This window comes from Carassius gibelio, chromosome B4, assembly GCF_023724105.1.
Source record: "Carassius gibelio isolate Cgi1373 ecotype wild population from Czech Republic chromosome B4, carGib1.2-hapl.c, whole genome shotgun sequence".
Classification (NCBI taxonomy): Eukaryota; Metazoa; Chordata; class Actinopteri; order Cypriniformes; family Cyprinidae; genus Carassius; species Carassius gibelio.
The window spans coordinates 14,184,670-14,210,506 of record NC_068399.1 but is presented as its reverse complement, the minus strand read 5'-3'; the positions used below and the strand labels follow the sequence as shown (position 1 = coordinate 14,210,506).

The 25,837-nt window shown below is 35.4% G+C and overlaps 1 protein-coding gene across 5 annotated transcripts in view; it reads right to left on the bottom strand.

Moving 5' to 3' along the window:
- Positions 1 to 25,837, bottom strand: part of LOC127956550 (liprin-alpha-2) — a 160,400-nt gene that overhangs the window by 33,903 nt on the left and 100,660 nt on the right. For all 5 annotated transcript variants that reach the window (XM_052554588.1, XM_052554589.1, XM_052554590.1 and 2 more), the window contains exons 3-5: positions 9,880 to 9,981; positions 4,278 to 4,442; positions 3,128 to 3,202 (exon numbers count right to left, since the gene is read on the bottom strand). In XM_052554588.1, coding sequence (XP_052410548.1) covers positions 3,128 to 3,202; positions 4,278 to 4,442; positions 9,880 to 9,981 — 342 coding nt within the window. The remainder of the gene's footprint in view (positions 1 to 3,127; positions 3,203 to 4,277; positions 4,443 to 9,879; positions 9,982 to 25,837) is intronic.

The following is a 25,837-nucleotide window of genomic DNA, read 5'->3' as shown; positions in this document are numbered from 1 at the left end:
AATAATATACCAAACAATGAAGACATAATAGAAACCGATATCATCCTGACTTACATGTTACTGGTCCAATAAAACCTAAAAAAAAGTGATATTCATAAGCAACATCAAATATCACTGATACTACTCTATTGCCATGTGCAAATAAAGACTAAGCAGGTCTTATATTTAATTTGTATCACATGGAAGCATTTCCAATGTCATTCAAATATTTTGTAATTATATTTGAGGTTTTTTAAATATATATTCAAATTAGATATCCATACTGTTTTGATGGGAAGACCAAATCATATTTTTCCTGGACTGTGTATGTATGTTCTTCTAAAGTCCTTTTTGTACGATGTTCATACATAATTATCTTGAAACTGCAAGCATACAGAAAAACTGCATCATAAATTAAACTTAGACAGATTAGAAGTGTTTGCTTCATGCATGTAGCACATCAACAGCAAGCACGGTCACTTTTTCGATCAGTTTTTCAAATGTAGAGTATCAAGGGCAAGCTGTACTGTAGCTCTCGTTCTAAGGGGAATTATTGAGGAGCAGCAGGACTGTTGGAAACAGGCGGCTCTAACTGATCATTTAACAACCGACCTCAACAATTTGTTACAGCTGCTAGCACCAACTATACTGGATTTTTACAAAGAAGTCTTAAAGGCACAGCAGCAGCATAAAACAGTCTGTTTGATTATTAGAGAGCGAGAAGGTGTAAAATGATTATGAAAAACTAAATGATGCCTTTTTTGAACAAATAACATTTTATTACAGGGTATAACCCATTTAAGGGCACGCCATCAAGTGTTTCTGTAGGGATTTCACATGACTTCACATTGCTGTCACAAGACTAGAAGTATTAAATGTCAGAGACAGAGTTAACATTCTGAACTGATCTCACAGGATTTCAGTTATACACAAGTTGTGGTAAATGTATGCACTTTTAAAATGTTGTAAAGCACAACTTAATCGCACTGTAAAGGTCACATGAGAAGAGACAAGCAACAGCTTCACAATGTGACAATTACATCAAATGTAAATTTGGCCCATCCATAAGCATGTGTAGGAGAGCTGACCAGAGTTAATAGAAAATGTGCAGGGACCAATTCTCATTATTAACTAGTTGCTTATTATCATGCCTATTAGCTGTTATTGGCTGCTACTAGTACTTATAAAGCACATATGTATGAGCATATTCTACATCCCTAATCCTACCCAATACATATACCCAAAATATAATTAAAAAGAAAGTAAACAATGTAACCAACTGGGCACACAGTATTCTGGGAAGTTTGTGTGCATTGGTTATCATATTTTTCAAATAAACCCAGGGTAAGCCTCATTTTACGTACATTTTCCATAAATTAAATGTTCATTAGTCATTCAAAGGTTTATTTCAATTATATAAATGCATATTTGCTTAATGTTGACAGCAAACGAGAAAGTATTATAATGTTTGCCTTTTTATTACTAATAGGCCTAATATAAAAGCAATCGTTACAATACTTTCTGTATACATTCATTCCTTTGTTTAACCGTTCTATCTGATTATGAGACAGACTTCTATCCGTATTAGACAGAACTGTTACCGAAAATGACGAACAGGCGCTGCTGCTCTCAGCCCTGTCAAAATAAAAGTACCGCTTCGAACACATTGGCCAACCACAGAAAATGATTGGCCGATACCGATATTTGAAAAATGCCAAATATTAATAAATAATAAAAATATAAATAATAAAAATACATTTTTATTCTATAACAGAATAAAAAAATGTTAACATCAACAGCCCAAGTTTGTACATAAAAAAAAAAAAAAAATAATAATAATAATGATCATTTAAAAGAACATTCTTGCATTCAATTCCAAAATAATATCTCATTCAAAAAGTATTTGATGCCACTACAATATTGTTGATTTTCTGGGTTATACCGTAGTAGTTTTAAAAATACCACGGTACTCAAATGATTACCAATGGTTCAAATAAAAACTTAAAATAAGTTTTTTACTACACTGACCATCACTATATCTTAAACTATAATGTAATGTATGAAATGCTGTATTTCTGGACCAGCACAAAAGTGCCACAGCCCAATAAATGTAAAACTGCAGCGCACACAAATATAGCAGCAGAAGTTGCTGACCGTGGCCACTGGCATATGCTCCCTAATAAAATAACCTAGTATTCTTCAAAGAGCATCTATAAAGCAGGTTATCTGACTGATGAGCCCTGTCACACATACATTGTGTTCTCTCCAGGCTAAAGGGCACTGGGAGATTATTCCACACCCATGTCGAGACACTCTGTCCACTGTGAGTTCAGAGGAAGCAGGATAGATGGATGGATATAAGGAAGACATCCGCTTCCCTTTGTTTGGTTTATCGCCGCTCGCCACACATTCCTTTAATGAGGCAGCAATTAAGGGGGCTTTGCGCTTTTGAAGGCTCAGAAAGGGAATTGTAGGCCATTTTTCGAGGCCTGAAGATCAAACAATACCGCACCTTCTGACTCCACAAAGAGCCAGAATATTGAGTCAACTTGCAAATGAAGGTAAATGAGAAGTGGAGGCCCAATGAAAGTGAGCATGTCTGCTTTGATGTCGTTCATCTGGCCTCATCAAAGCCGAGTGCGTACAAGCCCAGCTGTGCCTGAATGCTGGTTTGTTTCAAACAGGAGACAACTATTTCACAGAAACCCGATTCATCTTTGCTACTCACCTGAACGTGTCGTGTAAAACAACATTTTGCTCCCTCTATTTCTAAGATATTAACGCACACTTGAAATAAAATTGGTTCAGTTATACATATGCAGAAACATTACTCACAGTGCAGTCAAGAGTAGTACACACAATCTCAAAATTACATATCTCTTAAAGAAAAAAAAAAGTGATTTGGCTCTTGTTGAGAAGTTTGAAGCTCTTTCAGCTAGAACTGCACCATCTGGACAGCCAGTACTAGAATAAACACTAAAATACACAATGTACTGTTTGCTCTGCTGCATTTCACACTAATCAGACCAAGCAAAAACAACACACCATAGGAACAAATAAACATATAGCATGTTCATTGTGTATATTTAGCTCCTTTTGGGTACAGATTGCTGTATAAATTACGTAAATCAGAGCACTTGTGCCTCACCTCCTGATTGGCTGCGGTCAACTCCTCCTCCAAAGCAGAGACCCTCTCTAGTGACACCCGCAATCTCTCTCGTACCTGAATAAAACACAACATTCTATCACTTACTGTTTATCATAGCTGTGCTCTACTCTGAACTGATCTGAGAATGTTTTTTTTCCCCCTTCCTGATTTAGAATCGCATTTAAATTATGGTTGCAAACGATGCAGAACTGCAGAATTTAAGGAAATAGAATTAAAATGGAATACAATAAATTCTTAGAACCTATAAGCATGTTCTCGTACAATTTAGTTTCGAGGACCACAATGGAATATCTTTATTTTCACAAAGTTATTGGTAACACCAATTCTTACTATTTACTTGATGCTTATTAGCATGCCTAATAATAAAATTTAGGCTGTTTATTAATATTTATAAAGCACATATTCTCCATCCCTAATCCTACCCCATACCTAAATTTAAAAACTACCTTACCAACTATTAATAAGCAGCAAATTTGGGGTTTATTGATGCAAAGGCCGGTTTGTTAATGGCGAGAACTGGGTCTTATTTTTATAATTCTTTTTTTTTTTTTTTTTTTTATGTGGTACTGTATGACAAATATTAAGTTTTTTCTTTTTCTTTGTAGAACTGATTATAAGTCTTTTAATCGCCTTCTCTGGTGGCCTCTGGTTTGATCACTGGAATCATTTCAGTGGGTTTGGTCCTTCATCACTGGAGTAGTGGAGGACGTCAGTGGTCACTAAAATTGTGGTCCCATAAATCAGGAGCAATTTCCTGCCATCTGTTACCTAACGCCTTATAAATGACAGTGTCTACAGAAGGCCACAGAATGGATTACAGCTAGATGAACCACCAAAAAGGGCTTAATCCATAAATAAAACCCCACTGGATGAAGGAAGGGAGAGGTGGGACAGTGGGTCGCTGTGTTTAATAAATGTTCTTCCAATTCACTGTCCAAAAACCAGGAGAGGAAGCTGTTATATAATATTATTTTGGCTACTATGCATAATATGGGTTAAACATCAACAGGTCTGTGGTACATTTGATGCATCGCATATTAATTTCTACTAGCAGATTTCTATCTATGCAATGCACTGTGATTTCAACAATAAAAAAACAACATCATCAATTGTTGATCTCAGGGTTTACCTTCTCATCCAGTGCTTTGTGGTGCTCAAAGAGGGACTTAAGGGCTTTGAGGACCTCCACCTCACTGGAGACCCCAGAAGGAGACTGAGCTTGTCGTTTCACCACAGTCATGCGTAGAGAACGTTCATGCCTCGAAACCAAACACTCCAAATGCTCCAATAGCAGCTGTGGAATACATGAGGAGTTAATTTCATTTCGTTTATCATCGTAAATCATCCGTTACTATTAGGAACATTAAAATTAAACCGAACGTAAAACTGAAACTTATTCTAAAATCAATTTTAATATTAGTTTAAATGATGAATTGTGGCCTTATGTCTCACTTGGGACGAAGAGAACTAAGTAGTAAAAGCTGAAATTAAATCTAAAAACCCTAAATCTAAAGCTAAAAATACAACTAATATTAATTCTAAAACTAAAGCTGAGATCTAAAACTTTAAATTAAAAGCTCAAACTGAAATTAAATCTAAAAGACAAAGCCATCAAAAATTCTAAATTTAGTAATTAATCTAATAGTGAACCTAAATCTAAAGCAAAATTTAAATTACAACTAAATATAAAACCAATTCTAAAACTAAAGCTAAAATGGAATAGAAAAAATAAAGTTTAATCTAAACCTAAAGCTTAAACTAAAACAAAAGTTAAAAACCAGAGAATAATCTAAAACTAATGTATTACTACAGAAAAAACTACAGCTAATTATAAATCTAATATTTATTCCAAAACCACAATTAAAAGCTGAAACTAAAACTTAAATGAAATCTAAATTTTGTAATTAATCTAAAACTGGTACAACATGAGGTCAGTTTTTTTTTTTTTCTTTTTTTTTTTTGTAATGTCACTAAACCCTCAAGGACATTCTTCACATGAAAATGAATGTCATGTGCTTAACACACAATTTTGTCTTTTTTCATTCTACAAGGGAACCCTTTCAGATGGATAACAACATTACACACAAGAAACCCATTACATTACTTGAAACAATAAAGCAGTCACAACAAATTGAAACACACTGGACCCGGCACAAAGGAGATTATGTTAATGTGGTTACTCTCTGCTCTGGTACATGGCATAAAAAATCAATTCGGCCCCAATGTCCCAAGGATACAGTGTGAGAGAGAGAACGTCTTGGCTTAGATGAGTGGAGTGGACATAGATGACTATGTATGGTGAAACAAAAGAAAAATGTGTTTATGTTGTTTTGAGATCCTGCTCAGAATTATGCTGAATTGCATCTAAAGCCAGATGCAGGATATTCCTGCTCAATATCTTAGACTTCCAACCATGAAAGTACTCAAGTGCTTGATGCTCAGAAGACAAGGCATAATGAGAAGCCTCTTAGCATTCTGCAACCTAATTGTGGGCACAAGGAATGCTTTTCAGTGCTAGCATTTGTTTTGCAAGAGTATCAACAGAGAGAATTATTAAACATCCGTCTCAGTAAATTTATTCTAAACAAGTTTCATTATCATATAATTAGGAACTTTGACTCACTGATTCATTTTATTTGTTTAAAAGTGACTGTACTGTACTGTATCTCCCAGCCACCAATATCATGTGATTAAATATAATAATAGTAATAATAATAATAATAATAAATGATAAGGAAAAACTACACTGCCATTCAAAAGTTTGAGATCAGTAATTAGTTTAAAGAATTTAAAGAGATTAATATTTGTATTCAGCAAGGGTGTGCTATATTGATTAAAAGTGATAGTAAAGACGGTTATTTTGAATATGCTGTTCTTTTATACTTTTATTCATCAAACAATCCCTTTAAAAAAAAAGTATAAAAAAAGCAGCACAACTATTTCCAAAATAGATAATAAATCAGCATATTGATAATAAATGATTTCTGAAGGATCATGCGACACTGAATACTGAAATACTCAAATGGCTGTTGAAAATTCAGATTTTTCATCACAGGAATAAATTATATTTTAAAGTATAATAAAATAGAAAACTGTTGTTTTACGTTGTAATAAAAATTTACAGTATTACAGTTTTTTTAATCTATCTTTGAGCAAATAAATGCAGCCTTGATTAGCAAAAGATACTTAACTTTCCTAATCATTAAAAACATAAAAAAAACATGAAAAATCTTGCTGATCCCAAAATTGCATGGCAATGTAGCTAAATCTAAAGAATATAAAAAACAAAAAGTAAAAAAAAAATAAAAACTTTTAAACCTAATAAATACAAAACTAAAACTAAGCTTATGCTTAAGCTAATACGTCATCTCAAAATCTATTTATAGCTAAAAATTCAAGTTTAAAGCTAAAACTAAAATCTTAATCTAAAAATAACGATAAAACTAAAAAAACGTAAATCCTAAAATAAAAGCTGGGGGCTTTATTTACCTGAACTGCAGAAGGTAACAGGCTTTTATTTGAAGCAGGCTTTTATTAGAGGCAGGCCTTTATTTCTAATTCCATCTGTTTGATAAGTAATTGTTTTAAATAACCCGTTTTAAATTAAAAGTGATAGTGTTCCAGTGGACAGAGATCATAACACTAGCACAGAATCAGTTCGGTTCAGACGCGCTCTGTGTCAGTCTGCTTCACGCTGAATCACACATACGCAGTATCATCAGCTCCTCGGTTCTCGAATCGGACGTGTCCGACAGAAACGCTTCTCGGTTCAGTGTACTGGTGATCCGAAAATCGATGCAACCAGTTCTTTACTCGAGAACGAGAAATGCTCTGGCAGTGGGCGTGTATGTTCGTTATCTGGCACTGCTGCACAAATTCCCCCCCGGCCTTTATTTAAGACCGGCCTTTATTTGTACGTGTTAACCATGCCCCCGGCCACTATAAGAGGCCCGCCGTTTATTTGACTACCGGTTTTTATTTGAGAAATTACGGTACATACAACTAAAGTTAAAACTAAACCTCAATTTTTAATCTAAAGCTAGGAAAAATACATAACAAAAACAATGTTTTAGCATGCTTCATTTCTGCAAGTATACAGTTTTCTAGGTAGGGAGTTGAACTTCAAGTGGAGTCTCCAAGTAGGTAGTTGGAAATTCAGACTTCTCCAGCTGAATCTTAGGCAGCATTAGCAGCACATGTACCTGCCTGAGGGCTGTACTGTAGCAGTGCTGCTCTAGAGACCTATAGAGAAGCTGACCTTTCTATTTCTGCTCAGTTCCTTGCTCCCTCATTCATAACCCTGGGTCTATGCCAGCCTCTGTCTTTCCCAGCGCCAGCTCAGCACTAAACAACCCTATAGCCGGATGATGCAGGTTAGGTTTCTCTCTCTCCCTCTGATTTTGTCTGTTTTGGTGGATCAGATTCACACTGGTGCCATCAGTAGACACAGACATTAGCTAATACACAAATTTCACAATTGATCTTAAATCGATAGATTTACAGTAATATAATGTCATTTTATTTGAAAGGCCTACCTGCATTAAGTCCATCCTGTACATATCATCTTAATGCTTCATTTTGTGTAATTTCGTTTGCACTTTATTTTACAGTACGTGTACTAACATGTACTTATAGTGTACTTACAGTGTATTTATCTAAGAAAGTTCTGGTAATACAAGGTAACTACATGGGGTAGGGTTAGGTTTAGGGGTAGGTTCAGGGTTAGTACCTAGTTATTACATAGTAATTGTAATAACTATAATAAGTACATAGTATGTACATGAGGAACAGGACTGTAAAATAAAGTGCTGTAATACTTACTACATTATCTGATGGTATGACTTCACTCGTAAGTGTCTGTCTTTGTCCTTTAACTGTACTTATTTCTGACTGTTTAACAACATTTGATATTGTATGACCATAAGTACTTTTTCCACTTTTTAAATAAAGTTTTTTCTAGTAAAGATATGTTGCGCACACTTAGGATAAAGACACCTATAATCAAAAGCTTTATTCTACATTAGTGTAGCCCTGATTTTGCTGAGTTAGATGTGTTCCTAAGTCAACAAATCTTTATGACCCTGGAACAACATTTTAATTCAAAACTTTAGACTTGACCATACCCCTACACCTAAACCTAACCTTAACCATGAGTAATGTCTAAAATAAGAAAAAATGATAGATGAATGGCACTGATGTGCAAGCACCAAACACTGATTGTAAGTCTAAACTTCACAAAAACTATAAACTGTTTCTTCAAATCTGATTGGTTAATCACAATGCTGTTCCAGGGTCAACAAAGATGTTGCACTTGGTAAAATCAGGTTCTGTATCCCTCATAGTTGATGTAACATGACCTCATTTTTACTAATGCATAGAAATAATCAGCAATAAGACGCATCTTAACTTCATTGCAAGAACAGATAGTGGTCCAAATGGCACTTAAAATGAACAGCCAAAAATTACTTTAAAAGTCCAAAGTCTATGGTAAATGGCCAATGTCCCAATTAACATAACATTTACAGTAAATATTATGTAACATGAGAATTAGTGCATCTCAAATCAAAGTATGTTAAAAACAGCACGCAAAAAGTGCATATTGTGGAAGTATTACATCTTTGCAAGATTTGTAGGTTATATTGTTTTGTCTGATTTATATTATCACCTATTACTCGATCGCTGTCGTTCTTAAATGTACTTTCTACTTTATCAGGTCCTAATATATATATATATATATATATATATATATATATATATATATATATATATATATATATATATTTTAGGGGATTGTTGCTGTTATCCAAACTGGGACGCGTTCTCAAAATGATTAAGATATGACCTTTTCCTTAATTGACTGATGCATTGCAGAGTTGACGACAGTCTCTGTAGACCAGCTTTGGGTTAAATACTTCACTCACGGTCAGATTAGCTGCTCCCTGTGTAAGATTAGAAATTCTGCTTGAAATACTGCTCCCAGAGTCTGTTGCTAATCTCACTCGACCTCTCCTCTTTTTCATTCCAACTACTCCCCTTATCCTCCTCGATCTATGCTTCTCTCTGGTTTTAATACCCTCCAATATCCTCAATTCCATAATTGTCTCTTCAAACGTTTGGGTGCGGCTAAGTAACGTAAGTAATTAATTGAATTGCAGCGTGGAGGCTGGTGAGCTGGGCTGCATTAGCACAGTGACTCAGGCAAGCACTGAGGGGTGCAGGAAAAGAATGGAGGTGAAAATGAAGCTGAAGAAGTGAGAATGACTACTTTCTTGTGAAATGGAAATGATAGCCAAAATGCTGGGTCTTGTCAGACGTTTGGCAGCTTCAATGCATTCAATGCAAATGCTTGGTGACAATTTTATTGAAAAATGCCAGCCTGTTATCTTGACATACAGGGAATTATGATCTCACCGCTACAAGGATGAAGTTATCGCTCAACTGTCATCACATGAAAATAAAGTCCCCATGAAAGGTAGTGCAGGGCTTATCAAAGTGAGAATGTTGTGACTAAAGTAAGCGTCTCAACAGAATCTGGTTTCACTTCATTAAAAGCAGTTTGAAGCAACTACAAACATCCTGAGACTCCAACAAAACATCATGAATTTGATGCACGAGTCATTGGGTGGGCATCTGTTAAATTTTTGGCTTTTTGTAAGCAAGTTCAACTTGCTTGACAGTTAAGGAGCACAATCTGTTCTTTGAAGTGTCTGGAAGACGGTGTGCGAACTCACTCTGGTGTTGTTCCTTTCGGCCTTCAGCTCTGAAATCTCCTCCTCCTTCTCCAGCAGCTGTTCCCTGCAGACGTTCAACTCTTTCGTCAGAGCGGCAAACTCCTGCAAGACACCAATACAATACATCCTCATCAAACACACCGGAAACAAAAAGTTTACTGGAAACTTCTAGGCAAGTGTGAGATTGGAGTAGGTTTGAGCTACACTCTGCATGACATAAGCTATGTTTCCATTACCCTGTTAATTTTTTTTACATTCACTTGTGGTGGTTTTGGACCCTTTTTTGAAAAATGGTTAATGGTAATAATGAGAGATGGAAATGCATTTGCTGAGTAAATTCCTCCACAGGCATCAAAAACATTAAAATAAAAGTAATTAGTTACAGTTACAAATTACTTCTCCCAAAATGTAATTGAGTTAGCAAATCAGTTAAAAGTAATTAATTACTCAGTAAAGTAATTGTGACATAATTTTTTTATGTTCTATAACGCTATTACATCCTATAACATCTTTAATATATAAGATGTTCATATTAACTGATTGAAGAATAAAAACACTAAGTATTTTAGAAAATGTTGTATTTATTTGAACTCAATAGATTGCAGCCTGCCATATGATATGCATAGAAATAAAAACATATAAAAAAAATACATATTGAAAATAAAATTCAAATACAAAATTAAGACAAACTAATTTAAACTTGGTTAAAAAGAAACAAAGGGAAACCTGGCCATTAGTGCAAATCTCTGTAACTGTATATTAGGCCTAAAGTTACTGCACAATAAACGGAACACTATCCAACTCATCTGGCGCGAGTGATTTCAATGTTAAGTCAATGCAAAGATGCGAATAGACAACCTCCGAAAATCGGGAAAATACATGTTTAAATAAAACGCGTATTTGAGTTTAAAACAACTACATTCTCGCAAGAAATACTTTTAAAACTGCATTTCATGAAACAGTAACAGTAGAAAATGATCTGAATAAAAATGGTGGTTGAAAATGCTGCGTGAACTCGACTGGCAGAAGACCGGACATTGGGAACAGCCAACTTCTGTGGCCCAGAAATTTTCCGCAAATGCCACGGATGAAAAGAAATGACAATAATGTATACGTTTCCACTTCTGGGAAAGCTAAATCCCACATGACTAAAAGGTACAGATTCCATGTACTTGTGGTAATCTGAAGAGGATTTCAGGAATTGACTAAGGCTGGTATATGGAGTATTACGCAAGTGATGTGGCAATTGTTTTTACATAGTACATTTAGGTGCCCCAATAAGCACATGTTCAATTCAAGTTTATTTTTGTATAGCGCTTTTGAAAAACAACGATGCAACCCTGTGACCTCAAATACAACTTTGGTAACCATTTGATAATAAGCACAATGAATCATCCCAGGGACAGGCTAAAATACAAAAGGATAATGAATCATTCCAGAGCACACCTGAGTCAAAATTATACACTTTTGACCAGGACTGTTTTAGACTATGACATTAAGTGACAAAAATATTTGCAGTAACAGTAGCCTCCACCTTCCTTATCTCAACTTTGAATGAGTGGGCTAAAAAGTTCTCACTTCTTGAATCTAATGGCCATCACGATGCACATGATGGATGGGGGTGCAGCCAGAATATAAATTAAACTTTTAGACTGTTACTTCTTCATAAATCTGTCTGGCAGTTGACTGAAGGCAAGGATCAGAGGTGTTATTTAAACAGGCAAGGGTTTACATTTCTACAGCGGACACCTCGATTGATAAACATGAACTTGGTGGATGATGACAAGCCCCTATCACTATCACTAGACAGGAGGGATTGGGATCATGCAAAGGTAGATGTCTAGGACAATAACTCACTGGGGTATTGATCTAAGCTTGTCCTCTGCTGCATTACTCTTTTGATTATAGAGGGATAATTGAACAGGACTCAATCCAGCTGGCCATCAAAGACCCTAGTAGAAGTCTTGTGGTAGCTGGCGAGGTTAACTCATGGTATGAGATACTGAAGTTGTCCTATATGCACCACAACCACTTGCTGTGACGGTACTGATAACTGATGTTAAAATCTTCTAAAACCAAAATAGCTAAGCACTGCATGCTACAATTTGTTAATTACCTGTATTCTCATTAGTTTCTATTATTGTTTCTCTAAAGGAATTCCAGGAGAAACATCTGAGACAAGGTTGACAGTTAAATTATCCATACTGTTGACTGAGAACTCAATTAAGTTATCTGACCTCTGTGAGATTACAACAGCGCATTTCCTCTGTGCAGAAACAAAACATACTTGGGGCCAGAATTACTAAAAATGTGCAAGTTACAAATTAGCGACTATCGCAGTCATATCAAGTGCAAAATGTGTTGAGGCATACTTTTTAGGGTGTTAAATAATCAGTGTTGAGAAGGATACTTTGGAAATGTAAAGGGTTACAGATTACAAGTTACCCTATTTAAAATGTTGATTACTTTTGTACATTTCTAATGGATTCTTATCAACTGTTAATAATTTTAAAACATTTAAAGCAGGTTTGTTTAACCTTACAGTTAATCTTTAAAAAGATATACAGGATCCCAAGTAGGTAAAAAAAAAAAACAGGTAACAAATAAGCCTGTGTCCTTAACTGCTGAAACATTGGTGTCTCATATTTTGGAGCAGCAGATGCAATTTGGGAAAAGAATCAATTAAATCTGTGTAATTGTTTGTAATCGTTGAAATGTTCTTAACTGTTATTTAATTACTCAGTAACTGTAACAGATTACGGTTACATTTATTTTTTAATTAAATTACATAATTCCATTCCATGTAACTAGTTACAACACTGTAAACAATGGTACAAATACTAGCAAACTGGCTACTGTAAACATGAGTAAATTACAATCCATAATTTATTGAAATAATCTCCAATAAATTTTGTGTCTGAAAAGGAAACCCTTAAATGCATATACAACAAGGTCAGACACAAAAATAACTGTCCATCACCTTTCTGTACTATTTTTAGTAAATCCTGACAGTAGTATTTTTTTTATATAGTAAGGTTTGCACTCAAAGCTGTTAAGTAAATCTGGCCTTTGATGTTTAGTTTTAGCTACTTTATATAGTTTAATTTTAGACCGACAGTATTTCACCATGCTAAAACCAGAATCCATGTGTTTTCTAAATTGTCTAATTGTGTGACGGTTTTAGCAGTCACAGCTGGTTAAGACCAAAAAAAAAAAAAAAAACGGTTGAACTTTTGCACTGTGGCTTTTGTTTGTCATGAAAGTGAACTTGTTTGGTTAATGAGGACAGTGAAATGTCATAATTAATCTCCACTGAGTGTTATGAGAAGCAGCCAGTAAGGGATTCAACCAGCCTGAGGTCTTTGGCTCCAGACTTTCTCACAAAAAGAAACTACATATCTTACCATAGTTATCCCATACACAGACAGCACCAGGGCCCAGAGGGCCGCTGCTAGCACAGTCTAATAATGGGCATATTGACAACACTGCCGTCTAGCAGAAGTCACTCGGTTCAGTTTTGTACACACGTCACTGTGGACGAGTTAGCAAAGCGCTAATTAAAAAGTGTTGATTGGAGAGGTGGTGGTGCAGAGGTGTTAGTCTAAGGGGAGAGACAGGCATAATTACAACATGTTCTACACCGCTTTAAACAACGACGAGAGAAAAAACGGATAGACTTGTTAAAATGTTCAAAGGAAGGTGTCAAAGTGAATTTTTAACCAGTTTTTAAGAGGTATGTTAAAATGTTTGTTTGCAGCTTTCTTAAAACAACATCGTACCTACAGTATGACTCATAAAAATGCTAAATAAAACATGAATCCCTTGTTTAACGATGTAATATAAATCAGAAATATAAATGGTAGCTTCTCACCTCCTGAGGTGTTACCATGACAAACTAATACAGGCTAATCTTTATATAGGCTTTGTTTTTCAGGCAATTGTCTGATGGAGGCACAGAAAATATAGAAAATTACAAATTTAACTATTTATTAATCTTCATTTCCAACCCTTAATTTTTCCCCAATCCCATATAACTTACTTTCTTTCATGAAAACAAAAAGAGAATTTCTGAAGAATAGTTTATTGAGCAAATAAACAAAAGCATACAGCAATCAGGATCTGTCAAGTTCTATAGAAGTACTGTTTATGACTCGTGCACACTATACCAGGAGTTTGAAAACTGTACAACGGCTTTGAGTAAGAAACTGATCAAAGTTTAAACCATTCAATGAAAATCTTCCACTCAACCATAACTCTCACATGTAATTTGCATATATTCAAATATGTTGTGAAAAGACATCAATGACACGTTGTTTCTTATGACTGAGTAACAAAGTTTGAAAATGCAGAATTGGGAATGAGATATGAGAATCATGGCAGTAGAGACTTAAATTGCTCTTTTCCCTCACAGAAAACCATCATATGGCTTGAGAATTGGAAATTCTATAAGTCACATGGAATACATATATTTTTCTATTTTGTCTATTGGAGCTTGAGAGTCCCTGTTCACTAAATGTTTCAGGAAGTTGTATAGAAAAGAGCAGCTTGAACATTCAAACTCGATTTTTTCTACTTTTGTGTTTCACAGAAAAAAAAAGTAAGAAAGTGGGATTGAACCAACATGATGATGAGCAATTCCTTTAACTCGATTTCATATCATCCAAAAAGGCACCAAAAACATGTAAGCTGGCAATCTCACCCTGACAGCAGTGTGAAGTCTGAATGACAAAGACCACCCCATTTGAAAGGCAGATGCAAGAACTGCATCGTGGAACCAGACCAAACCTGGTCTTCCCCAAGGAAACAGCACTAGGACTTGAAGTGTTTGGGTTTGACAAAGCCTACCAAGAAATGTCTCAAAGACTGCCAACCAGTCGGTGTGAAAGCCCTAGTACATGTCATTCATTCTATTTGGATTGACTCAAAACACTCTTTTTTTTAGCTGGATAGCGACAGACTGTTTAAGTGCAGAATGGATGAATGACTGAGTAGGGTGAGTTTTTTAGGTTTTAAATCAAAGACCTGTGTATAATAATAACCTTCAAATGCACCTCTTGAGAAACACTCATTTAAAGTGGCATGAGGCCATCGTTAAAAATATTTTGGTTTGCAGTAACAGTAAAATACAGTATATTTTTTATCAAGTTTCAAAGTAAAAAAAAAATAAAAAATGTTGGTGATGGTGATTACGTACTAGAGATCGACCGATATAAGTTTTTCTCTAGCCGATGCCGATGCTTAGAGGTCAGGGTCAGCTGATGGCCAATATGTGCAGCCGATTTTTAGGGCCGATATCTTGAAGTTTTCCCCTTCATTTGCATGCTAAAATGACACACTATAATAAGTGGATGCACAACATTTCTAAACTTATCATTTATTGAGCACTGACTTGAACCATCTCTCAAATCTTAATTTTGTGCACTGCATGGTATTTAAATAAAAAATGTATCCAAAGTTAACCAAACAAATCAATAAACTGACCGAGTATTAAACATATAAAACAGGTAATAGTCAATAATTTACATAAAAGTTACATAAAAGTTTTAAAGCATTTTTTCAAGCAGAATTTTTCAAGTTTGTTGGAAACATAAATGTAAACTTAAATATACATTTAAAAAAATAAAATTTTAGAAAATAAAAACCATTAAACTGAAAAATGTAAAAAATGTAATATATAAAAAATAAATAACAGTAGTGCTGCAAACACACTAGCAACCAGCAACATTTGTGTTTGGTATAAATGACACAGAACATCTAAAGTGCATTCTAATTTCAACCTTCGCAGTCTGTTCATTATTAAAATAAAGTACAGTCGACCAAACATATAAAAGGTTAAACTGGTCATTTTAAATAGACCGTATAGTATACCGGTCCACTCTTCTGTTATGCACGTTTTTGCTCATGTGAAGAGGATGATCTTTTCTGTCTAGTTTACATTAAAAAAAGAAAAAATATTATAGTTTAACATTCAGATACATTGCGAATATGGAAACATTTGGATATGTGCAGAATGAAACGTGAGCAATAACCTCTAAATACATCTAGTCAAACCCGCGCTCGCTCGTTCTCTTATGGATCGGTTAATTTTTTGGATCAGCCAAAAAAAAAAAAAAAGGCCAAGACAAATAAAAATAAGTTTTGTCTTTTTTTAATTAACATTAAATTATTAAATTTAATTATATATGAAATCAACTTCGAGTACATATGGCATAATATCTTATTTTTAACATAAAAGCCGGACTTCTCATCTCTGCTGTAATGAAGTGAGCAGTTATCATCACATATCTCGATGTGTTAGTTTTACACCTCTTTCCTTCATCATTATATCTGACAGGGAAGCCAAAGTGTGCAGGGCGTTCAAGCTCCTCCGTTCCTCCGCTCGCCATGATTACTGTGTATGGACTGAACATGCGCAACTTTTTTTTTTTCATAAATGAGTCCGCGGGTCTCGAAGATATTGATCCGAACGGATCACGGATCAATGATGATCTGTTGCACCACTACTATAGTGTCATTTGAAAACATTGCAGTTGCGTTTTAAAATACAACAACGAGCACCACGAAACCATTTAAAGAGACGCATTCAGCGGTCTCCTCGACGAGAAACAGTCAACAAAGTAAAATTATCTCAAATGTATGGCGCGCTCTCTACATTTTATCAAATTATCTTAATCACATCTATTCATTTTACAGTCCTGCTACAAGCATTTTATTCAGACTAAAACCCCTTTAATTCGGGTGAGAAAGCTTTTTTTCCAAGTTGCTTTTGCACATAATAATAATAATACCACTGCAGACGCATTTTGCAGCATTAAGGTTATTAATTGATCATTAATTTAAACGACGATCGATCATGGAAATTATCGAATATCGACATCCCTAAATACAAATGAGTTGGATGGAAAACTGGTTATTGTCTGCATCAAACCATGCTTCTGAACGAATGTCATTCACCGTTCTGGGGAGCTCCAGGACAGCTGTCTCTCCGAGCACACTGCTGTCTGTGAGCGGGGCGGAGTAACGGAGCCCTTAATCACGCTGCAGTGTTTGTAAGAGCCGACAACAACTCCACCCCATTTACAAAGTGAAATTCTCTGACTACCTTTATCTCCCAAGGACTGTTGTTGAATCTTCCAAAAGTTTTGGCTTGGGGTGCTTCACATGCGGCAGCAGCATCCACCGCACCAATAACACGGTGCTGCCCGCCGATGTGCCTGACTTTAAATCGGTGCTACTAAACACAGATATCGGCCGATGCCGATATATTAAAAAATTACAAATATCGGCCTGATATATCGGCCAACCGATATATCGATCGACCTCTATTACGTACTGTAGGTATGAATTTAAACAAATTAGCATATTGTGACGTCACTGACTGGGTCTTCAACCTGTGCCTTCGGGCGCATCATTACAAACCTCATTTTGATGCAGGCTATATAGGCCACAAACAATTTGAAATCTTTGCCAAAAACATGTTTATTGCATGAATTTCAGGTGAGAAGAAAAACTAAATTCAAAAAATGACATTAAAATCAATTTCCTATTTTCATTTTCGAAACTTGTGTTGGTTGGTTCAATCGATTCGTGCAATAGATTTTCGAAGATTTAGACTAAGTTTAAGCGGTGACGAGCTGTTTTAATGAATGTTTTTGATGTATTATGATGCAGCTGCAGCCATCATTACAAAGCACGAACCGTAGACTCTGACAGTGAATGAGAATATGAGATGAAGCGAACGCACAAGCCACAGTGCGACATCCGTTACCAATAGTGTAAACATAGATGACGTCACAGGTTTTTATTTTAAAGAAAGAACGTAGTCTTCGTTTGTATGTAGGACTAGGCAATTTATATATGTACAATACTTACTAAAATATAATTCATATTATTTTATTGCTTTTGAATTAGTTGTTTGAGGAGTAAAAAATGATTGGTCGGTCTTCACGCAAATGTACAACCGTCAAGTCGGTAAAAAATTAAATGAGTCGGTCCTAAATTGACAGGGTCGCTCGGGTTACGGCAAACAAGAATATTTTTAAGGATGGCCTGATGGAGCATTCCCAGAGTGCAGCACAATAACGAATGAAATAAAAAGAAACTGGGAGCAATGCTTCATCGTAAACACATCAAAAACTCAACTACTAAAGCAGACAGAAGAGCTTCATGGATGATATACAACCAGAGTCCCATTAAATTCTAGACTGAGGATGTTCTGCGTTTGATGAATCTTTAATGGAGGCTGTAAAGCTTTATTTACAAAATGTCCCATGGGGCACATGCATCGGAGTTCCTGTCTTTGTCTACTGTATGATGCACGCAAGGCTTCTGAAACTAGTCCTTTAGTTGTACAGTAACAGTAGGATTCTCAAATTTATGATGCAGTAGTTTAATAAATAAATAAATAAAATAATGCATGTAGGGTTGCTACAATACCAAATGATCAGTAGTCGACATTTGGACTACTGATGAGGCTTAATATTCATTTTGATATTACAGCAAAAAATAAATAAAGTACAATACAGTACAGACTACCATATCTGTGATAACACACATTGACCTTACAGTCTACAATGGCACTAAGCTGCTTTAAATTGCATCCGTGTTTGGTCAGTAAAGCATCTAGCCAGAGCTAACCAGTGATGTTAGAATGAGACGGAAAGCCATATATGACCATCAGCACTCAGCAGATCTCATTTCCCTCCTTTAAATATTAAAGAAGGTCACATATGAATCTACCACTATCACTTCAAGAAGCAAACCTTTTTTTTCTGAAAGTTGTTTACAGAAACAGGTCAGCATCTATATAGGGATACACACAAGGATCTTTGTGACAACCATGTAATCTCCAGAAAAAGTTAAAATTTATGTTATGGTGGATGGGTGTTTTTAATATATTGTCCATGGCTCTGTTGACATTATTATACAATTAACATGAACATCATACAACATCATAATATCAACATCACTGAATAGTGTTCTTCAGTGACTTTTTATTTGGCTTTGCAGTCAAACTTTCACATCCTTCCCTCAGAAATGTGACAGTACTGATTTTGATAGCAAATCTGTATACTATGTTTAAATAGTAAAGAAATAAATCACAGTATATTTAAGAGAGAATATAATAAACTATGCTTGCATTTCATTTTGAATATTAAAAAATAGTACAGAAAAAAATGAATGTATATTTTTTTATTTGAAAAAATAAAGATATATTTTATATATAATGATTTAATACATTTTACATTTAATACATTTGTAATATAAAACTGCAATTTTATTTGACTTTTTCAGTACATCACCCTATAAGGTATAGGGTAAGAATGAAATAGCTTATTAATGTATAGATTTTTTCCATGTAAAAAAAAAGCTATTAGCATCAATTTTATTTCCAATTAAAGCACTCTGACAATAATGAGCTCAAATGAACGATTAATTAATGCCAGTGGTGGTAGAAACTATATATATATATATATATATATATATATATATATATATATATATATATATATATATATATATATTCTTCCTAAACGGATGATCTGCATTCAACAGTTCACTGTTTAATTAAACAAGCACGATGCTATGAGAGTAAAAGTCAACTTTGAATTAAGACTATAATCATTTCTTTTAATTGCCTGAAAAATCTAATGCTTGAATCCTCTCAATCCAAGGCAATTTGTAACACTTGGTCCCCTGACAGCGCTCAGCCTGTATAAAGCATCTCTCTCTGTTTAAGGCTAAACCTGTATAAATCCATCAGTAGCATGTCCCAAGACCCACTCCAGCACTGTCCCTTGGCTCGTGTGTCTGTATGAAGCCAGGGTCTGTGCGCTTGGGGGGGCTGCTGGGCTTGATTTAATCTGACCTTTGAGTGAAGACCTGAGAAGGGGTCGGCACTTGGATATAGAGCCATCCATAAATCTGCAGAGGGGGTAATTACGGCCCAGGGATTTAGCGTTCTCATGGTGGCTTATTGTGTCCTCGTCGTGACAGTCACTAGAAAGCACAGAGGAAGCTGTTGATCCACGGTTAAAACAAAATCAAGAATAAGTACAGCCCTGAAGGAAATGTATTAATGTCTACTGATGCAATACTTAGCAAGCACCGTTATTAATATTACAAACCCTTAACCACTGCACACAACGAATCCCCCACTGTTTGCGAAGTGGACATGGCATGACGTGGCTTGGTGAAGAGAGGTGTGCTAATATATTTCTAAACAACTGCACTAATGATTTTCACCTACAGGAGGATATCCCATAGACCTCAAAATGTTTCATTAGATTTTTAGACATGACACTTGTTTGATCATTTGTTGATAACTGGATGCTAACACCACATGAAATTTTAGAGTCATTATTATTACCTTGAAACCTTAGCATTGTGTCAGTGGGTTTTGCTATTATATGATGTTAAAATCAAGTAAATTTGATGTAGGGCTGCACGATTCTGGATAAATTGAGAATCACGATTTTTTGATCTCATATAGAGATCACGATTCTCCTACGATTCTTTATTATTATTATTACTATTAACATTATCATTATCACAAGTATATAAATTAATTATTTTATTTTGCAAGGATTCTTTAAATTGATCAAGTATGACAAAGACATTTATAACAAAATATTTCTATTACACACAATTATTGTTCTTCTGAACTTTCTATCAAAGAAACCTGAAAAAAATCTACTCATCTGTTTTCAACATAATAATAATAATAATAATAATAATATTTGTTTTTTTGAACGGCAAATCATCATATTATTCTGATTTCTGAAGATCATGTGACACTGAAGACTGGAGTAATGAGGCTGAAAATACAGCGGATCATCACAGAAATAAATTACATTTTAAAATACATTCAAGTGAAAGCAGTTATTTTAAATGGTAAAAATATTTCAAAACTTTACTGTTTTTGCTGTACTTTGGATCAGATAAATATAGTTTGGTGAGCAGAAGAGACTTTAAAAAAACATTTCAAAAAAACAAACTTTTGACTGGTAGTGTATATATAATATATTTAAAACCCCAGTTTTTTTAATATTAGAATGATGATAAAGTTGTTTAGATCACTGATTCAACGACTCACTCATAAACCTACTACACTTGTTTCATTTCTGGATGAATCAGCGTTTTTGAACGATTCTCTTGAATGAAAAATTAATTCATTGACAAATAAATTAAGACACTTGTCGCCACCTATTGGTGAAACAATGCAATCGACACAAACGTTATTTAAAGCGCAGTACTTTCAAAAGGGGATTTGTTATATTTTGATCGCTGCCATATAGACATCAATGTTTATATTTAAACTATAAACTTTATCCCAGTATTTCTGTGATAATATAAATGACTGTAAGACAGATATAATACTGTGTAGTTGAAAAGACTGTTTGTGAAGATGTTTCTTAACCAAACATGGTAAGAGCTCTCTCTGTGTCAGCGGCAGTGCGCGCACGGATTTGAATGATCCGGTAAGACTTTGTCAAAGGTTTAACAGACTCGGGGAATCGTTGTCTTTTAGAAATGAGATCGAGAGGGTGTCTGAATCGAGATCGCGATCTTTTAACGATTAATCGTGCAGCTCTAATTTGATGTATCTAGGAATAAACATCCGAAAAAAAAAATTAAGCAAAAAATTAAAGCAGCAGGTTGTGTGGAACATAAAACGTTTTGTGTTCTGCGCTGCCTTTCAGGAAAAACCCCAGCATGCTCTAGCAAGCAACCCACAGTGACAACACAGTGTGTTAACTTCACTTTAATAGAAGGAGACAAAAGCGTGACAAGGACAGAGCAATGATAGTGAGAGGAGGGGAGAAGGGACAATTAGGCCCATCTTAGTCCTTTCCGATGCAAAAAAAAAAAAAGGTCAGTTTTTTGTTTTTGGCCTTTTTATTTCTCCTTTGGAACATGTGGCATGTTCTGTTTTAATGGTAAAAAAAAAAAGAAGAAATCTTTGACTTATTCATAAACACATGCTCCATTTGTTATGCAAGAAAGCCATTCTCAGCATTGCAGGGCACTAGAGCTGAGGGCGAATGAGAACACAGCCCCAACCTTGTATAATGAGTGTCACACATTCTCAATTTAAAACCAATCTAGTGGAGCAGTCAGGCAGCAGAACACACACAAACACATACACACATTCTGCAAATGTCGGCCCATGCATCACCCATTAACCAGCTGTGAATACCAGCAATGAACAAGACGAATGGAGCCTGAAGTTACAGAATCTTAAGGGGAACCCATCTGCTCAAGCTTCTTCTATAGATCATTTACTAAGGCCTTTTTTACCTTTAAAACATACCCTATACTTTGATATTTTTATATACATACAGTGTAGGGCTGCACGATGTGTCGTTTAAGCATCGATATCGCGATGTACGAATCCACGATAGTCACATTGCAGGATGTGCGATGTAGGCTGACGTAGCTGATCCGTTATTCATTAAACGTACGGGCCAGCTGCTCCCCGGACCTTAACAAATGTGATTCGCGGATTAATTGCACAGCTTTACCATCCAAGAGTGAAAGTTTACCATTTGCATGTGTTTTTAAGTCCTGTCAGTTTAACAGGGCACATATACGAACGAGTAGAGAGAGAGAGAGAGAGAGAGCAAGAGAGCCCCGGCCGTGCGCTCACCTTCACCGTTTTCAAACAACAGCGCTGTCTTGTTCTCTCTCCCTCGCGCATATTAATCAAAATCAATTGAAACGATGGTGTCAAAAAAAAAAAAAACCTATCCAGTGATGAAATGTTTTCTGTGTTGTCAATTCTTGTGCGATATCCTAAACTGCCAAGATAATTACACAACGCGTGCCGTGATTCGCGAACTAATGATTCCTTTGAACCGATTCAATTTAATGAATGGTTTAAACGACTGACCTATCCAACACTGAACTCATGAGACGTATGAATTGATGTATTAAAAAAAACTGTAACACTTAACAATAATGTTCTATTTATTAAACTATTTAACTTCATTATTTAACATTTACTATTACTGAACTGCACTTCTACAACATTGTTAATTTCAACATTTAGGCTATAGCTTTCATTGTTGAAATCAAAAGCTGCAATATCGTACAGCCCTAATACAGTGTGTGTGTGCATACAAAAAAAATAAATAAATAATATATATATATAAGAAACTTTAAAAAATAAATATAAAAAATTAGCAGTGAATCACTGTTTCAGAAGGCCTTGTTTCTCCGTTCTAATATTAACTTTGTTATATGTAATAAATATGCATATTGACAAACTCATACTCAAACCAAATTTCACATAAGACGGAGGACAAAGAAAGTGAAATGTTTTTATTTGGCATTTTAAACCAGTATTTGTGTGTGCCTAGGCTTATTAGCACAACACAAAGTTAGCTTAACAATATGCTAACATCAAAATCTACTGAAATCAATTGCAAGTCACATTCACAGTGTTTCACGTGATGAACATTATTTGAGTGGCACATCAAATCAACAACAGGATATGACATTTAGAATGCTCCCTTAAAAGTCTGCTGCTTATGTAAGCAATAGACAGCAAGGAAGCTCACTAGGTTTTGAAACAAAGCTCATGATAGGAGGCTACGTATCTGCTATAAAAGTCAGCCTGCCTTTGAAAGTGGACAAAACCGGAAAGCAATAACTGTCAGATCAGATAACCATGGTGAGCGTCTCTGTATAAAGCAGATAAAACAAAAGGCCGAACAGCAGTGTAAGTACCCATAAATCACCTCTACAAGCAGACGCAGAAATCGTGACTTGTGAAGAGCTCAGTTCACACCTAGTGAGAAATCCTTCCAGGGATCATTTAAAGAGGAGCTAATCAAAGGCGAAGCCTGATAGGCGGCGTAATTTAGCTGATAAAGCAGGCCCAGGCTGATGTACGTGCTTAACTCCACTCTTCCTGCTCCACCATGTGGAGCAGATATTAAGCAGAGTAGAACAGAATCTTTATGCCTAGCCACACAACAACAAGGACAGACAGAAACTGCGTCCATGACTTTCACATGATGTGGCCACAGAATAAAGGGACAGTCATGTTGTGGATTCTGGTCAGCGTCTGTTTGAAGCCATTTTTATACTAGGGAACAGCTAAAATGTTCTACTGTTGACTTAATTATACACAAAATCTTAAAATTTGTCCAATACAAATTACCCTTTAATTTAAATTGCATATACTATCTGCCTATGTGTTGACCTAACTTTATCTTTTTAACAGGAAAAGTGTTATAATTGTTTTTTGTTGTTGTTGTTTTTTTTAATAAAAAAAAAATACAAATTAGAAGACATACTTGAAGAAAAAAATGGCAAAAACAAAATACATTTTCACTGAATTCTTTTTTTTAAGACAATGTTTGTTTAGTTAAATATTTCTCCTAACTGCAATACTTAAAACTTTAAATTTAAATAAAGTGTGTTCAAGTTGGAGTACTAAAATTACTCAAACTGAAAAAAATAAAGCTAAATAAAGAAATTGCTATAACAATTTATAATAAAAATACAAAAAAAGATAACTAATTAGCAAGCCACATCATTTGTCATATTCATAATCCTTAATATTCACCAGCAGCAATCTATTCTGTCAACTGACTCGCTTTGAAAAGAGCATTAAACTAAACATTACTTTTTCTTCTTCTTCTTCTTTGTTTTTTTGAGAGGCAATTCTCACTTTTGGATGAGAGGTGCAGTGGGTGCAACGATAGCCATTTGCACTTGGATGACATTTGCCCTCACTTTATTCTGTCTCTCAGTCAGCTTCTACAGAGGCCCGTCTATAAAATCAGCCCTTTTTATTGGGTTCTTGATGCCAGGCCACATCAATACCCTTTCTTATTACACTCTACTTTAGAACAAAGGACTCAACTGAAAAATGAGACTACAGAGAAAGTGTTTTCTTCTCATACCGGTCGCAGATGGGTCTCACACTGAGCTAAGTTGAAAAATGCTGCCCAATTGATTTTACACATTTACACACCAGGAAGCTGAAGATGGTTTTACCTTCCAAAGAAACAACTTGAAACACAGAATTGTTGACAAATTAATGACCCACCTCTATTCTCATCCCTCATCTCAGGTATTTGTAACAGATTCCAGAGCAGTAGTAAGTAAAACAGGCCAAACGATTAACACGCGTTTCATACAAAACATGCATTGCATTACCATCTGCTCAGAACTCTCCACAAAATTAAGCATGACATTCACAAGACTGTCCCGGCACTGGATAATCAACATGTTTAATGTATCATCATCAACATTCATTGCGAGGTCTTACCCTGCAAAACTCATACCACTGTGATGCTAGAGTGCTATAGGTGTGTGCAATACCCTTGCTATGCATTTTCTAAAGCGACTGACAAAAGTATATTATTTGCATCTGCTTTAAAAAATGCCTTGTTGGTTAAACATTTTGGGGAGTCACACCACATGACATTTTACAGTCTTAAAGGTGCCATATGCAGAAATTGAGGTAAAAATATTCATAACATGACCTACACGCATCAAAAGAATGAGAAGAAATAAGGGCGATGATGTCATTAAAAAAATGTCAAGTTATAGTGCTGCAGAGATATCAACCTTAATTAGCATTAGCATTACTAAACCCGGCCCGACAGGTGTCGTAATACCAGTTTCGACCATGGGAGGCGGTATGCGGGCAACATAACCAACCTGCAATACACGAATAACTCGCACGGCTTGTGGGCGTGTACTTGAACCTGATGTCAATCGTGTGGAAAGTACATCCCAGTACTACTTCATTTCAGTTCAGGGAAGAAAGAGAAATGATGTCTCAAGCCCTTGGCAAGAGACCCCTACCACCACCACCCACTACAAGGAAACAACCGCGCTCAGAATCACAAATCAAATCCGATAAGAAAAGGAGCCGACCCAGAGTAAACATCGGCACTGTTTTCAATCGCTGGAGACAACTGATGGACCATAAAGAAAT